Raw genomic sequence first — 17,498 nt, forward strand, 5'->3', positions numbered from 1 at the left:
TGGTATGTAGCATTAAGAAAACATTTTATGTCCAGGCAGTTCTTAGTTGTAGTCAGTACTTTTTACAGAAGTGATAAGCTGTTGCTTAGGCCTTGGAGCTTGGCCTTGAATGATCCTTCTTCACATGTCTGGTTGTTATCCACTGTTATTGTGGTGGCATCACTGATCAACTTGTAGCTTTAAATTTTGACCCCCCCTTTTTTTTTTTTTTTTTTAAACTTAGATCAAAATTTTCTCACTTCTCACACATAGTTTTTATTTTGCGGGCTTTTAGGGTTTGTTTTTAATAGCTGTTATTGAATACAAATGCTACTAAATATTAAGTGGACTAGGGGAGCAGATAGGAAAGGCAAGCTCTTCCGTAACTATTTTAACATCAAACAGTTTAGCATACAATTATTAGGAAAGAAATTTGTCTTAAAATACATACCAAGAACACTAGTTTTCAACTCCATACTATAGATAATTACCCTGATATCTTAAAAAGAAAAGCCTTCATTTCCAATGCCAAGGATTTATCTTAAAATTAGATGCATAAACTTCTGTTTGACACGTTAACTTCTAACATTTATCATTTGAGGTTTGATAAATTCTCAAAACTTTTACAATATCCCCAAGAAATTGCATCCAAAAATATGAGTTTGTTTAAAGGTAGTTAGGTTCTTTCTTGTCCTGAAGGGTCTCTTTCTGAAGACTTATTAGGAACTACATGTAAAAGCAATTCATTAAATTGTGGAAATTAATTTGCCTAATTAAGTATATAATTAGTTTTTATACTTAATCAGTATTCATGAAAACAGATTTCACTGTATCCAGATAATATAACATAGGATATACAAGGCATTGGTGAAACTTACCTAAAATCATGGTGAAACAAGGCAAGAGTTATGTATACATAAATTTGTTGAAGATAGTCTAAATATGTTTTAGTATAAAATTTTATTATTAGTATACTAAATTATTATACCTCATTTATACAAGTTTTCTAACTCAAATGCTTTTAGAAAATAGTGCTATATTTTGCTTTTTAAAAAAAATTTTATTTGGTATCAGTAGAGTTTCTTTATTGGGGGATTTTGTGTTACACATCATTAAGTTTCCTTCTACAGAAGTACTTCTGGTAATAATTATACTTTTCTTTAAAATATATGTAAATATTGATTCTTTGCTCCTGCATCCAAAATTCAAAGTAATATTTTAGAAATGGAAGGCAGCTAGTTTCAAAAAATAAAAATGTTTTGTAGTTGAAGTCTTATTAGTGTTGTGCCCTTGATTTGCTTTGCATTTGTAGGTCTAATTTTATTTACATTCGTTACAACCAATTTAAAACCGGAATGAAGGCTTGTAGTGGGAAGAACATTGAAAATGTTTTATCTAAGTGGACCTCAGACCCTCCACTTTTTTTATGAAATGGAAAATCTAGTGCTTCTCTTCTGTACTGCCTTTGGGAGATCATTCATTTTATATATTTTAACCTCAGTTCTTTATGTTTTTAAATAAAGGACTTCTTTTGTGTTTCATCTAAATTCCAGTTCTTGTCTATTATACTGTATTCATTCTGAGTGTTCATTTTCTAGTATTCTATCAGCATTTTGCCATAATACTCTGAAGAACTGCATTTGTAAGTCTTTTATCACTTAAATAATTAATCTCCTTTGAGTGATTTGTGAGATAGCATCTTCTTCTATAAATTCTGCCTTGACCATCATCTCTAAAGAAATGTAGTGGCTGAATAAATACAGCAACATGTATTTGGCCCAGTTGGGAGATTAGTAAAAGCAAATGGGCAATTATAATCTCATGTACTTGTTAGCACTAGAATTACTTGCTATAATATGATATACTACAGCAGTGGTTGTTCCTCTTCCAACAACGTATCTATGTTGAGGTTCGATTTTCTTCATGTATTTCAAACAGTGTATCGAAAATAGGTTGAAGGCTGACTGACATTAAAGATTTGCAGACACCTAAAACAGTGCCTTTCTTCTGAACAAATTTGTTTAGGAAAGTATTGTTATCTTTCATAAAAATGTTATTTCTGTTAACACGTAATGAGTTTATTTTTTTAACAAATTAATAAATACTTTTAAATCCTCAGTTTTAATTTTAAATCCAGTATTGACAGATGTAACTGACAAAAACAAAAGTTTTTTGACATCCTCTATAATTTTTTCAGAGTGTAAAGAAGTCCTATAAGGACTTTTGGTAATACTATGCTAGAAAATGGAAATAAAATGAAATGTAATATTTTTTCTCAACTGAATTAAAATGTTTTCTTCAAGGTTTTACAAAATAATGCAAAGTACCAAGTGGTACCCAAAAAGCTGACCATAGGCAAACGCCTAGCTCAATGTCTACATCCAGCATTACCAGGTGGAGTTCATCGGAAGGCACTTGAAACATATGAAATTATCTTCAAAATCATTGGACCTAAGCGACTTGCCAAAGATCTTTTTTTATATAGGTGAGAATAATTTTACTATCTATTTGCATGTAAGTAAAAAGTATTTTTAGCTGTTTTATGCTTTTTGCAGTAAAAGGTTAAAAAATTGAAAAGTCCTTAATGATGAAAGTTTTCAGATGTCAGTCTTAAATATTTTGATAAATAAGTACTTCAGAAAAATTTACAGTATTTCTTTCTTTTTTTTTTTTTTTTTTTTTTTTAAGATTTATTTATTTATTTATTTTGGCTGTGCCAGGCCTTAGTAGCAGCATGCGGGATCTTCATTGCAGCATTCAGGATCTTTTAGTTGCCACGTGCGTACTCTTAGTTGTGGCATGCAGACTCTTAGTTGCAGCATGCATGTGGGATCTAGTTCCCTGACCAGGGATCGAATCTGGGCCCCCTGCATTGGGAACGTGGAATCTTACCCACTGGACTACCAGGGAAGTCCCCAATATTTCTTTATATAAGAATTTTTTCCTTCTCAGATGTCATTTTTGAAAAGTTTTTTTTTTTTTTCAAAATTGTTGAGACTACAGTACATTCTATGTTTTTAAGCTAGAGAGCTACCCTGAGAAAAAATAGATACCTTGATCTCTTAGCACCTTTCAACATAGTTGACCATTCTCTACTTAAAACAGTCTTTTTCTCTTGCCTTCTGTTATACTGCATTCTCCAGTTTTGTTACTTTCTCAATCTCCTTTACCAGCCTTTTCTCCTTTCCCTAAACTCTACATTTGGAGTTCCTTAAGGCTTGCTTAGTCCTGTACCTAATGTTTTCACTTTATATTATCTCCTTAGGCATGCTTAGCCAAGCCATGATTTATCTTTTATGTGCAGACTCCCAACTTGGTGTCACTAGTGCTGACCACTGCTTTAAACTCCTGGCTTACTCGCCACCTCAGTGTGGATCTTTAAAGGCAACTGAAGCTCAACCTGCTCCAAACTAACCTCACCTTCTCGCATAAACCTGGCCATCTGCAGTGCACTAAAGCTCAGTAAATGGCACCACCATCCATCCATTTACACCTGAAATCTCAGACTTACACTTGACATCTTGTTTTCTTTGCCCGTATTCTCCTTCCTCTCATGAACATTCTGTCGCTAAGAGTTCTATCTCATGGTAGTTAAGAGCAGAGACAGTGGAGTCAGACAATTCATATTTACAGCTAACTGGCTCTGTGATCTTGAGCCATTTTCTTCACCTCTCTCTGTATGTATTCTCATCTGCAAAAATGGGAATAAGATGATCAATTGCATAGTATTGTTAACAGAATTAAGAGAGTTAATATATGTAAAGTGCTTAGAACAATGTACAGCATGTAATAAGTACTCAATAAATGTTAGCTATTGTTCCATGTTCCAAATACATCTACCTCTCTCTACCCTTGCTGACAGCATCCACACTAAGTAAGCATTATCTCTAGCCTGGTCTTTGTTACTGGCCTCCAAATATTCATATAACATTTGTTCTTATTCTCTTACACCCTTTTCTCCGCATAGTATCAGAGTAAACTTTTTAATACATTGAATAATGTCATTCCTCTGTTAAAAACCTCCATTGACTTCCTCCTGTCACTTAAAAATAGAATTCAAAGCCCTTACTATGGCTTTTAAGGCTTTATATACTTTGGCCCAGTCTGTGTCAGTGACCTCTTAACTCCTACCACTTTCTACCCAGTTTACTCCATTCTGACAACATAGGTCCCTGCTTATTCTTCCTCATTTTTTTGTTTTCCTCACCCTGTAATGCTTTAATCCAGATCTCTGATCAAATATCAGCTCCTCAGAGAAGGCTTGCCTATTTACTTCTACATCTTTGTCATTAGTACTCTGCAGTTTTACTGTGATGTATTTAGAGGTAGATATCTTTTTCTTTATCCTGGTTGGGATTCATTGGGATTTTAAAATCTGTAAATCAATACCTTTCATCAATTCTGGAGTCTTTTAAAATTGACTTTACTCCATGTATTTTCTCTTCCTTTTTTTGAACTATGATTAAACATATGTTAGAACTTTTCATTCTGGCTTCCCCATATCTTATCCTCTCTTCCATTTTAGTTTGATGTAGTCACACTTGTTTATTTTTGCTTTTGTTGCCTTTGCTTTAGGTTTCTTATCCAAAAATATCATTGCCAAGGCCAGTGTCAGGGAGCTTTTCTCTATGTTTTCCTCTATGTTTCCTCTATATTTTATGGTTTCAGGCCTTATATTTAAGTCTTTAATCCATTTGGAGTTAACTTTTGTAAGTGGTGTAAGATGGGGGTCTAATTTCATTCTTTTGCATGTGCATATCCAGTTTTCCTCTATCATTCGTGACATTGGTGATGCAGACATCCTTTTTTACTTTGATTAGTCTTGTCATGAGTTAGTCTTTTTAAAAACAAACTTTTAACTTCATTGATCTACTTTACTGTGTATGTGCTTTCTCTTTCTTTAAATTCTGCATGGATGTTTTAAAAATAGAACCTAAAGTCAGTAATAGGTATTTTTAATACTAATAATAAACACTATATTCCAAGGAACAGCACTTTTTAATAAAAAGCTGAAAATTGCTCAGTTACATGTAATAACTGATAGATTCCTTTCTTAAGGCAAGACTTTTCTTATATAACTCATGCCTGCTATTTTTTAAACTCTTAAATAACAGAAAGAAACAGCTGTTTTACAGAGTTGCAGTATATCTAATTTTATTAGCAATATGCTACATAAGAATAATAAATTAATTCTAGAATACTGTGTCTAAACATGGCAGACATTCTTACATACACATACCTTATGGAGTAAAATTGTTATTCTGTATTTTTTAGAAGTATAACTGATTTTAAAATGAAAGTTTATATTAATGTTGGACTTTTTATTTTTTATTAAGTAAGTTAATCTCAAGTTTTATGTTTTAACATAATTAAATACAAATACTTTTAAAGTTCTATAACCTATTATATGATAAAATATCATATTGTGTCTTCAAACTTATTTTTTTTAATATGATACAGTACACAGAGGTGTTACTAAGAAGGCTAAACCTGTAGTTTGAGCAGCATAAAATATTAAATGGGTATGTAAAATAAACTTTTGATAATACAAACCCAGACTTCAGGCTAGAGAGATTTTAGAGCAGTTAGTATTCGGGTGGCAGTTGAAGCCAAGAGAATGATTGAGATCACCCAGTACGTTGTGAATAATAAGGAGGGAAAAGGAATGAGACCATTCTGTGAATACTTAGGAGTCACATTATTTAAAGAGCAGGTGGAGGAAAGTAGTCATTGAAAAGGAACAAGAAGAATCAGAGATAGAAAATGTACCAGGAGACAGAACTCACCTGAAGCCAAAAGGGGAAAGAATTTCAAGAGAAAGTTGTGGTGAATAGTATCAAATATTACCAGCAAATGAAACAGTAGGGACTGAAAATAGACCATCAAATCGGGCAATTAGTAGACATTGGTGACAGTATGGAGAACAGCCTCAGTAGATCAGGTAGAAGTGTCCTGATTGAAGATCAGATGGGAGGTGATAAATTGGGAGAAGTGCTTTTTTTTTCCTCAGAAAGTTGAAGTAGGAAGGCAGCTTCAAGCCAGGAGGTAGTTAAGATAAAGGTTTGGGGATTTCGTTGTTGTTGTAATTTGTTCTCTTTTTAGAGTCATAGGAAAGATTTAAGCACAATTGTCAGTGGAGGAAGAAAGAAATTACAGGAAAGAAAAAGGATGGTAGTTAAAGCAGGGCCCTAGCAAAGGGAGACATTGGGCCCTGGGGCAAGGTAGCTTTGAAGAGGTAACTACTGTAGCTTTAAGTCACACTGTACCTAAAATTGAAGGCAGCAAAGTGGCGAGTTGAGGGAATCCCCACTAGATGACCTCTGTTTTCTGTATAAAGTAAGAGCAACACAGATTCTTAATTCATTTGTTAAGCGCTTTGCAAGTGCAGGACTTGGTGTTAAGGATTTAGGATATAGAAATAAAAAGAGAGTCATGGTCTCTTGCTTTCTGATACTACAGAATTATCTATTAGAATTACTCTTTTTCTCCCAGTTTTATTGATAAATAATTGACATTCCTCACTGTATAAGTTTAAGGTGTACAGCATGATGGTTTGATTTACATATACTGTGAAATGATTACCACAGTAGGTTCAGCTAACATCATCTTTTCATATAGATACAATAAAAAGAAAAGAAAGAAGAAAAGAATAAAGGAAAAAAATTTTCTCCTTATGATGAGCACTGTTGGGATTTACTCTGTTACAACTTTCCTATGTATCATATAGCAGTGTTAACTGTAGTCATCATGTTTTACATTACATTCTTAGTACTCAGTTATCTTATAACTGGAAGTTGGTACCTTTTGACCACCTTCTTCTAATTCCCCCTCCCTCTACCATTGCCTCTTGTAACCACAAATTTTATCTCTTTTTCTATGAGTTTGGGTATTTTTTTGTTTTAGTTTCGTTTGTTTTAAGATTCTACCTATAAGTGAGATCATACAGTATGTCTTTTTCTGTCTGACTTATCTCAGTATAATACCTTAAAGATCCATCCATGTGGTTGCAAATGGTAGGATTGCCTAATTTTTATGGCTGAATAATATTCCATTGTGTGTGTGTGTGTGTGTGTGTGTGTGTGTGTGTGTGTATGTATGTGTATACACATACACACAACTTCTTTATTCATCCATCAGTGGACACCTAGGTTGTTTCCATGTCTTGGCTATTGTAAATAATGCTGCTATGAACATGGGGATGCTTTTTGAGTTAGTGTTTTTTTACCTTTGAATATATTCCCAGAAGTGGAATTTTTAATTTTTTGAGGAATCTCCATACTGTTTTCTATAGTGACTGTACCAATTTGCAGCCCCTCCAGCAGTGCACAGGGGTTCCCTTGTCTCCACATCCGCACCAGCATTTGTTATATCTTGTCTTTTTGATGATGGCCCTTCTGCCAGGCGTGAGATGTTATCTCACTGTGGTTTTAATATGCATTTCCCTGTTGACTAGTGATGTTGAGCATCTTTTCATGTACCTGTTGACCATTCATGTATCTTCTTTGGAGAAAAGCCTATTCAGATCCTTTGCCCATTTTGTAATTAGGTTATTTGTTTGCTGTTGAGTTGTACAAGTTCTTTATGTGTTTTAGATATTAACCTTTTATCAGATATATGGTTTGCAAATATTTTTTCCCATTCTGTAGGTTATCTTTTTACTTTGTTGATGTTTCCTTTTGCTGTTGCAAGGAATAGCGTTACTTTTTTTTTTTTTTTTTGGCTGCACTGTGTGGCATGCGAGATCTTAGTTCCCCGACCAGGGATCGGACCCTTGCCCCCTGCAGTGGAAGCGTAGAGTCTTAACCACTGGACCGCCAGGGAAGTCCCTAGCATTACTTCTTATTATCACAGCAATAGAATTACTTACTGTTAATAAGAACAGAATTAATTATTAGAATAAGTGTTAGGTTCTATGGGAACATCAAATAGGGAGCCTAACCTAGTCTAATTAGGAGACAGTCTCCTCAAGGAAACAGCTTAGGCTGAGTCCTGAAAGTCTAGGAATCATCCAGACAACAAGGAGGTTGTAAGTAAGGGAGCAGGAATTGTATCTTTCAAAGCAGCATGTGCGAAGGCCTGCTTGCTAACGAGGGTGTGGAAAGTTCTAAAATGAACTTGAGAGGAATTCTTCAGTGTAGCTGGAGCAGTGGGTGCGGGAGTGATATTGGTGAGCATACATGGTCTGTATAGAGGTATGTAGTAGCAAGATGTTAAAAGCCACATTAAGCATTTAGACTATATCTTAAAGGCAGCAGGAAACCAGTGAAAGCTTTTATTGAGAACAGCTGCTTCAGGGCTATCCTGAAGCAGTACTTGGTAAGACATGATGATTGAGAGATGATGATTGAGATATCTTGGGGGTCTCTTCTAAGGAGCTATCTGATGGAGATGGAGAGAATTTATTATATTCAAAAAATATCTAGGAGAATAGCTTGGAGAGAAAACTTGGTAATTGATTCCGATTTAAAGTAGATTTTTTTAAAAGGGTCAAGGGTCACTCCAAGATGTATAGCTTTTGGTCAACCATATGGATGCTGATGCCATATTTTGAAATGGAAATAACAGGGGAAGGATCAGGATTTGGGGCAGGGGGAGAGAGGGAGCTCTGTTTATGAATCATGAAATTTGAAGGCCTTGTGAAACAGCTAGGTGGCCTCTCGGTTTATGAGTATGAAGCTCACGTGAGAGACCTGGGTTGGTTTAATGGATATAGAAGGCATCACTATACAGGATACCATTTTAAGCTGAGCAGTATAACATTATTTCATTTTAAAAAGATTTATACACACATGTTGGTAAATATGAATTAATATTTTATAGTTATTTTATCCCCCACTTTTATTTTTATTTTTTTAAAACAGTTCTGGACTATTTCCTCTTCTTGCAAATGCTGCCATGTCGGTGAAACCAACATTGCTAAGTTTGTATGAGATATATTATCTGCCTTTGGGTAAAACACTGAAGCCTGGTCTACAAGGATTGCTAACTGGTATTCTTCCTGGCTTAGAAGAAGGATCAGAGTACTATGAGAGGTAAGATAGTACTGTTATTGCTGCAGCCAAGTAATCAAAGTCATGGATTTGTCAGCAAGCATCCTTAAATCAGTAATATTAACATCACAAAAACTAATTATTCTTGACACTTCAGTATATCACCTGAAGATTTTTATAGCAAAAAAATTATTGTAGTGTGTCTAGTTTGTGTATCACACTGAAAATTTAGCTGAGTAATAAGAGCACAGACTTGGAAGGTAGATGGACTGAGTTCAAATCCTAGTTTGACAGATACTGTGTGAACTTAGGAAAGCTTTTTCAACATTTCTGAACTTTATTGAGTTTTCTCATGTATAAAAAAGCATAACCTATTTCATTGTGTTACTGTAATATTTCAGTATCACTTAGTCTAGTGCCTAGCACATAAAAATCACTCAAAAATTTGTGACCCATAATTTAAAATAATAGTACAATAGATAGGACATTTAAATTAATAAGAAGAATGGGAAATTGGGCCATGTACCATCAATTTTTTAATTGTTAATGGTGGAAAATAGCCTAGCACCAACCTGTTGTCATGATACTCTTGATATTTTAACTCTTCAAAGAAAATGATTTGATCTGTTTTGGAGCCTGTTATTTCTTTGGAAGTTAATAGTGGTAGACAATGCAGGGTAACGTTAAGTATCTTTAATATCTCTGTTACTGATATTCTTACCAAAAAGGAAATTATGAATTAAGGTGGCAGAAAAAGAAAATGCCAAACTTTCTTTACAAGTACACGTAATGGTTTAAATTTAAATAATTTATTCCAGTGCATTGACCAGCTATTCTGTTTTATTGTATTTCATCTGCACCCATAATGCTGTAAGAATCTAATCCTGAAAATATTGGATTACTCTTATAAGCTACTTGGAGAAAAAATACTTTTGTCCTCAAAACTTATCATTTACTTGTATTAACTTTTTTACTTACTTGCTTACAATTTTAGAAACACAATGTGAGTTTATTTTATTAAGTTTATAAATCAGTCTTGTTTTAAATTGTTTTATTAATTCTCCTAAGGGAAGCATACAATGAATACCATTTTATAAATCTGCTAGTTGTAATTAAAAATTTAATGTAGAAATTGAATAATGATCTTTATGACTGTGGTATCTCTATGATTTAATCTTGTCATGTGCCTTAGTCTTTTGGGCTGTTGTAACAAAATACCACAGACTGGGTAGAAATTTATTTTCAGAAATTTAGAAATATTCAGAAATGCAAAAGTTCAGAAATTTATTTCTCACAGTTCTTGAGGCTGGGAGTCCAAAATCAAGGTGCCAACATGGCCATGCTCTGGTGAGAGCCTTCTGCCTGGTTCATAGCTGGAGCCTTTCCCCTATATCCTCATCTACTGGAAGGGACTTTGGAGCTCTGTTGGTATTTCTTTCATAAGAACACTAATCTCATTCATGAGAGCTCCACCCTCATGAAGTTAAGCACCTCCCAAAGATTCCACATTCTAATACCATCACTTTGGGGGATCAGGGTTTTAATGTATAAATTTTCAGGGGACATAAACATTCAGACCGTAGCAATATGTTTTGCCGGTTATTTCACACAAGTTCTATAAAATGATATGAAAACATGTTCTTTTAATGCATAGGTAAATTGAGGCTAGAAGGGATTACAGTATTAGTATTAAATCACATGGTAAGTTAACAGTAGAATTCGTCATCAGATTCTCTTGATTCTGAATCTGCTATACAGCAATGTAATAATTTTTGTGTATTGCATTGTTTATCTTATGTTTAAAACAAATGAAAGGTAATTATTCTTTAAATGCAGTTCTTAATAAAGCAATAGTGCATCTCTGATTTTGTCATAGGATAATTCTTTGAAAAAGTGAATTACATAATGTGATTTCAAAGAGAAGGAAATATTTAGAAATAGGCTTTAAAATTTTTTTTTTTAATTTTTTTTTTCTTTTTTTTTGCGGTATGCGGGCCTCTCACTGCTGCAGCCTCTCCGGTTGCGGAGCACAGGCTCCGGACGCGCAGGCCCAGCAGCCATGGCTCACAGGCCCAGCCGCTCCGCGGCATGTGGGATCCTCCCGGACCGGGGCATGAACCCGCGTCCCCTGCATCGGCAGGCGGACTCTCAACCGCTGCGCCACCAGGGAAGCCCACCTTTAAAGTTTTGTAGAAAATCAACAAAAGATATGTTCTGCTATAGGATTATTATTAACTATAATGTATGTGGGTTTAACAACCCACTGAGGCAGATGGGACTTGTGGTGGTGTTTTTGTTGTTATCTTCATTTTACGGATGAGGAAACTGAACTGAAGAAAGACTAAGTGATTTCCCCAGATTACACAGCTAGTAAATGGGAGAGCCAGGACTTACACCGAGTTCTCTGACTCTGACGTGTATGCTTCTTCCCATCTATGGAACATGTGACTACAGCAGGGATGCTTTCATACATTCTGGGAGAGGATAATGATTTGTGTTTAACATTGTGAAACTAAATATTTCCCTTTTTCAATCACTTTATTTTGTACCTCAGAACAAACACATTATTGGAAAAGGTTGCTACTGCAGTGGACCAGTCGGCATTCTACAGTGCCCTCTGGGGTAGTCTTCTAACCAGTCCTGCTGTGCGTTTACCTGGAATCACGTATGTTCTCGCCCATTTGAACAGGAAGCTTTCCATGGAAGATCAGCTTTATATAATTGGCAGTGATATTGAGCTAATGGTAGGTATACATGTGGTTGCTCATTTAACTCATACTTCTTTATAGCCAGACACAAAATTCCAGATATTGAGAATCGTGCCACGAATGAAGTTCCTGTTTTCATGGAGCTTACATTTTCATCAAGGAAACTTAAAGTACAAAATAGTAGCTAATTATTTTTTTGAAAACCTACAAATTTTTTTTTCATGGAAAAGGAATTTTTATTTATATGTTATCTTTATTATCTGTTATTCAAGCAAATAAATGGTCTTTATTACCATCTTGCTAACTGATTAGACCATTGTTAACATAGCCACATTCATTATATTATCCCGAAGTGTACCTTCTGTTGGATCATAGATTTCTTTATAGGAAAGACAGATTTTAGACAAAGTGATAGCCAGATTCTGTATGGGATTTAGGCGAAATGATGTATTACTAAAGCAGACAGTTGAAAAAAATCACATTGATTGTTTGCTTATACTTTTTAATTTCAAGATTAAGAACAGAAGGAAACCTTTTATCTCTGTAGAGTGCTGTACTCTTAAAATGAGCAAGGAGTGAAAAACAAAGAATTCCTTAAGGGTCATTTTGAAATGTTTAAAAAAAAAAACGTTGTGATTAATCATCCTTTACTTTTTCCCCATATGATTATGAAATGACAGATTTTTATGCAGATTTTTGGTTATATGTATTAAAGTGTAATTAACATACATTGAAATTAACTCATGTGTACAGTTGTATGAATTTGACAAATACATACAGTCATTTGTCAAATTCATACATACTATACATACTATCGTATACTATACATACTATATACATATATACATACTATAAAATCAGTATAGAGAACTTTTACATCACCCCAAAAAGTCCTTTTGTGTCCCTTCCTAGTCACTCTCATTCCCCTACACTCCCAAGCCCTTGTAAAATAAACACTGATCTATTTTCTGTTCCTGTAGCTTGTGCTTTTTGCAGACTGTTACATAATAGAATCATGCAGTAACTGTTGTCTGGTTTCTTTCACTTTGTAAAATGTGTTTGAGAATCATCCATGTTTTTGCATATATCAATAGTTTGTTCTTTTATATTGCTATGTAGTATTGTATGAATATACCATAGTTTGTTTATTCATTCACTGATTAATGAACATTTGAGTTCTTTCCAGTTTGGGGCAGTTATGAATAAAACTAATATAAACATTTGCATACAGTTATTTATATAGACATATGTTCTTTTTTTTTCCATTTGCAGCTATTTCTCTTTTTTTTCACATTTATTTATTTATTTGGCTGCGTTGAGTCTTGGTTGTGGCACACGTAATCTTTTGTTGCGGCGCATGGGCTTCTCTCCAGCTGTGGCACTCAGGCTCTAGAGCGCACGGGCTCAATAGTTGCAGGGTGTGGTCTCTCTAGTTGTGGTGCACGGGCTCCAGAGCGCGTGGGCTCAGTAGTTGAGGCACACAGCCTCTCTAGGTGTGGCGCACAGGCTCTAGAGGCTGCAGGCTTAGTTACCCCACGGCATGTGGGATCTTAGTTCCCCGACCAGGGATTGAACCCACGTCCCCTGCATTGGAAGGCAGATTCTTAACCACTGGACCACCAGGGAAGTCCCTATTTTTTAAAAAATTTTTATTTTATATTGGAATATAGTTGATTTATAATGTTAGTCTCAAGTGCACAGCAACATGATTCAGTTATACATATACATACATCTATTCTTTTTCAAATTCTTTTCCCATTTAGATTAGTACGGAATATTGAGTAGAGTTCCCTGTGCTATACAGTAGGTCTTTGTCGGTTATCTGTTTTAAATACAGTAGTGTATATATGTTAATCCCAACCTCCTAATTTTCCCTTCCCCCCATCTTCCCCCTTTGGAACCATAAGTTTGTTTTTTAAGTCTGTGAGTCTGTTTCTGTTTTGTAAATAAGTTCATTTGTATCATTTTTTTTAAGATTCCTTATATAAGCAATGTCATATGATAGTTGTCTTTCTCTGTCTGACTTACTTCACTTAGTATGATAATCTCTAGGTCCATCCATGTTGCTGCAAATGGCATTATTTCATTCTCTTTAATGGCTGAGTAATATTCCATTGTATATATGTACCACATCTTCTTTATCCAGACATATATTCTTATTTCTTGGGAAAATACCTAGGAATGGGATTTCTGCTTTATAAGGTAAATATATGTTTAACTTTTTTTTATAACAGCTTTATTGAGATATAATTCACATACCATGAAATTTATCCTTTTGAATTGAACAGTTCAGTGGTTTTTACTATATTCACAGAGTTGTACAACTATCACCACTAATTTGAGAACATTTTCGTCACCCCAGAAAGAAACCCCATCTGTACCTATTAATCACATCACATTTTCCCCTCACTCCTGTCCCTAGCAACCACTGTCTATTTTCTGTTTCTATAGATTTGCCTATTCTGGACATTTCATATAAATGAAATATATAATATGTAGTCTTTTATGAATAGCTTCTTTCACTTACCATAATATTTTCAAGATTTGTTCATATTGAAGCATGTACTTCATTCCTTTTAATGGCTGATTAATATTCTATTGTATGGATATAACACATTTTATTTATCCATCATTCAGTTGATTACAGTTTGGGGTACTTCTCCTTTTTGGCTATTAAGGAATAATTCTTTATGCATGTATAAGTTTTTGTGTAGACATAAGTTTTTGTATCATCTAGGTATACAACTGGCAAACTGTTTTCCAAAGTTACTGTACCAATTTACATTCCAATTAGCAATATATGAGGGTTCCCTTTTCTCTACATCCATTTCAATACTTGTTATTGTCTGTCTTTTTTATTATAGCCATCCTAATGGGTGTGAAGTGTTATCTCATTGTGGTTTTGATTTGCATTTCCCTAATGACTAATGATGTTGAACATATTTGTGGTTATTGGCCATCTTGAAATCTTTGGAGAAATGTCTGTTCAAATTCTTTGCCCATTATTTAAATTGGTTTATTTCTCTTTTTGTTGTTATGTTGTAGGAGTTCTCTATACATTTTGGATATTAAATTCTTATCATATATATGATTTAAAAATATTTTCTCCCATTCAGTTGTCTTCTCACTTTCTTGATAGTGTCCTTTGAAGCACAAAAATTTTAATTTTGATCAAATCTAATTTATCTGTTTTCTTTTTTGTCATTTGTGCTTTTGGTTTTAAATATTATCTAAGAAATTGTGTCTAATCTAAGCTCAAACAGATTTACTTTTATATTTTCTCCTAATACATGTTTTAAGGTTATAAGAAACTACCAAACTATTTTCCAAATGTATTGTTACATTTCCTTTTAATGACTTAATGGAAGTTTTAAAGAAGTCATTTTTTAAAATTTCTTTAAAAAACAAGTGCCATAATTGGAAAACTGTTTATAATACATCACAGTCAAAGGATTAACCGCCTTATTATTCAAAGAGCTACATAAATAAATAAGTAAATATTAACAATCAAGTAGAAAAATTGATTTGAACAGAAACTTAACCTAAGGAAATAAAAATAATTCAGAGGTACGAAAAAATTCTCAATGTTATTTATAAGAAGAGAAATAAAAATTTAAACTGTATGACGATACCCATTTTCATATATCAGATTGGCAAAAACAAAAAATGGGTTAACACAGAAAAACAAATTGTCACACAGAGCTGGTGAGAATATAAATATACATAATCTTAAGACAAAGCATTACACTATTTAAATTGCAACTGTGTATATCACAATATCTGGCAGTTCTGCTTTGAAAGATTTATCCTGTAGGTGTGCCTGTATATTATGTAAGTATATTGCGACATTATTTACAATAGTAAATGGTTGTAAGCAGTATAAATGTCCATCATTAGGAGCCTAGTTAAATAAATTAGGATTCATCTATGAAAGGAAGTATTTCTTTGGATATAAAAAAATGAAGCTCTTTATGTAGTGTTAAGGAAAGCTCTTCAGAGTATGTTGTTAAATGAAAAAGGCAGAGTTTGGGATTATGCATGCATGTTTTTATTTACTTATATTTGCAGAAAGTATTCACTGGTAGTCTTGATTGTTTACACAAACAAAACTGGGTAGTTGGAAACAAATGGGGGAGAACCTTTTTGCTGTGTACTCTTTTGTGCTCCTTAATTTTAAACTATTATAATATATTTACCTATTCAAAACAATGTAAAAATGTGTAATTAGTGGTAAAAGAAACTTGGAAGCATACTTCTATTTTTTGAGGAAAATGAAGCGTTGTTACATTTTCATGGTAACTGTTTCCCAGGGTAATACACAATAGATACTAAAGACTCTCTTATTTTAGGTAGAAGCAGTAAGCACTTCGGTGCAGGATTCAAGTGTACTGGTACAGAGAAGCACACTGGACCTCATACTCTTCTGTTTTCCATTCCACATGAGTCAGGTAAAACAATAGTGCCAATATCAACATAAGGCATTCTTTCGAAATTCATAGATTCCTGATGTGTAGTTATTTTTAAAATTGGATTTAAGTTGGATTCTTTTGTTTTATAAACCAGTAAGTACATAGAAAATAAGTTCCCTTTTTAAGGAGTGGAATTTGTGAAATTTGGGGGAAAATAAGATTTATTGATTTGGATAAGAATATGAAGAATGAAATAGATTATTCCATACCTTTAAAAAAAAATGTTAACCTTTAAAAAGCAAGAGGTACTGTTATTCATTGCTAGCTGTGAGTAAGCCAAGACTCTTGAGACCCAGGCCTTCTACCTAGCTGTTATCTCTGTCCTAATGTCATCTTTTCTTGGTTTGGTGATTTGGGGAATGTATGTCAGATCCTTAGCAGAGTTGGCTGTAATTTGAAAGCCAAATATTTAGTTACTCTGACATTCTCTAGTACAGTTGACATTTAAACAAGGATTTGAACTGCACAGGTCCACTTATATGCAGACTGTTTTTCAGTAGTAAATACTACAGGACCATGTTTTTTTGAATCCTAGGATATGGAACCACGGATATGGAGGGCCAACTGAAATTATGCTTGGATTTTCCATTAACTGTCAACACTCTTAACACCCTCTTTGTTCATGGGTCAACTGTACTTTCATGACAGATGAGAATAGCTCACTTAAATCGTAAATGAATTTGGAACTTAATTTAATCACTATCCTCATTTTTTAAGGAAGTGATTTAAATTCTTTTGAGTTCTAAATTCTGATGAGCAATTTAGAGCATCAATGTGTAAGTATTCAGAATGGTGGAACTACATACCTAACAAATGTAATAAGAAATGGAAAACTTTTCCTTGGAAAAGTAAGTCTGTTTCTAAAACGTCATTAGCAGAAAAGACTATTATTTGGGATTTTGAAAGAGCTGTGGTTAGTAGATAACTAGTGAATTTTCATTATGATTGGCTATGTTCAAATTTTTCTTTATTACTTTATTCAGGTTGAAATTGAGTTGTTAATAATTGAAGAATCTTACACTTCATTGCCTATACTCTTTCCTAGTAATAGGAACAGTATATTTATAGGGGTGGGACATAAACCACCCCCAGTTTCTATTTTAAGACTTGCCATCCTTAAGCCAAGGGCCTTTATTCTGCCTCTGGCTTTTCACAGAAACGGCTGCTGGGGCATATCAGTGTAGTCTAAACTTACCAGTAGAGAGGTGGGCAAGCAGCCTGCAAGGTAAGAATGATTTTTTATGATGGCTTCATAGGCGAATTCTATCAAACATTTAGAGAAGAGCTAACACCTATCCTTCTCAAACTCTTCCAAAATATAGCAGAGGGAGGAACACTCCCAAAATCATTCC

At 34.0% G+C, this 17,498-nt stretch overlaps 1 protein-coding gene across 1 annotated transcript in view; it reads left to right on the forward strand.

Annotated features, from left to right (window-relative positions):
- DOP1A (DOP1 leucine zipper like protein A) overlaps positions 1-17,498 on the forward strand; it is a 119,308-nt gene that overhangs the window by 28,081 nt on the left and 73,729 nt on the right. The window contains exons 3-6 of the mRNA XM_028496191.2: positions 2,283-2,464; positions 8,841-9,011; positions 11,524-11,713; positions 16,027-16,125. Coding sequence (XP_028351992.1) covers positions 2,283-2,464; positions 8,841-9,011; positions 11,524-11,713; positions 16,027-16,125 — 642 coding nt within the window. The remainder of the gene's footprint in view (positions 1-2,282; positions 2,465-8,840; positions 9,012-11,523; positions 11,714-16,026; positions 16,126-17,498) is intronic.

Source organism: Physeter macrocephalus, chromosome 11 (genome assembly GCF_002837175.3).
Source record: "Physeter macrocephalus isolate SW-GA chromosome 11, ASM283717v5, whole genome shotgun sequence".
NCBI lineage: Eukaryota > Metazoa > Chordata > Mammalia > Artiodactyla > Physeteridae > Physeter > Physeter macrocephalus.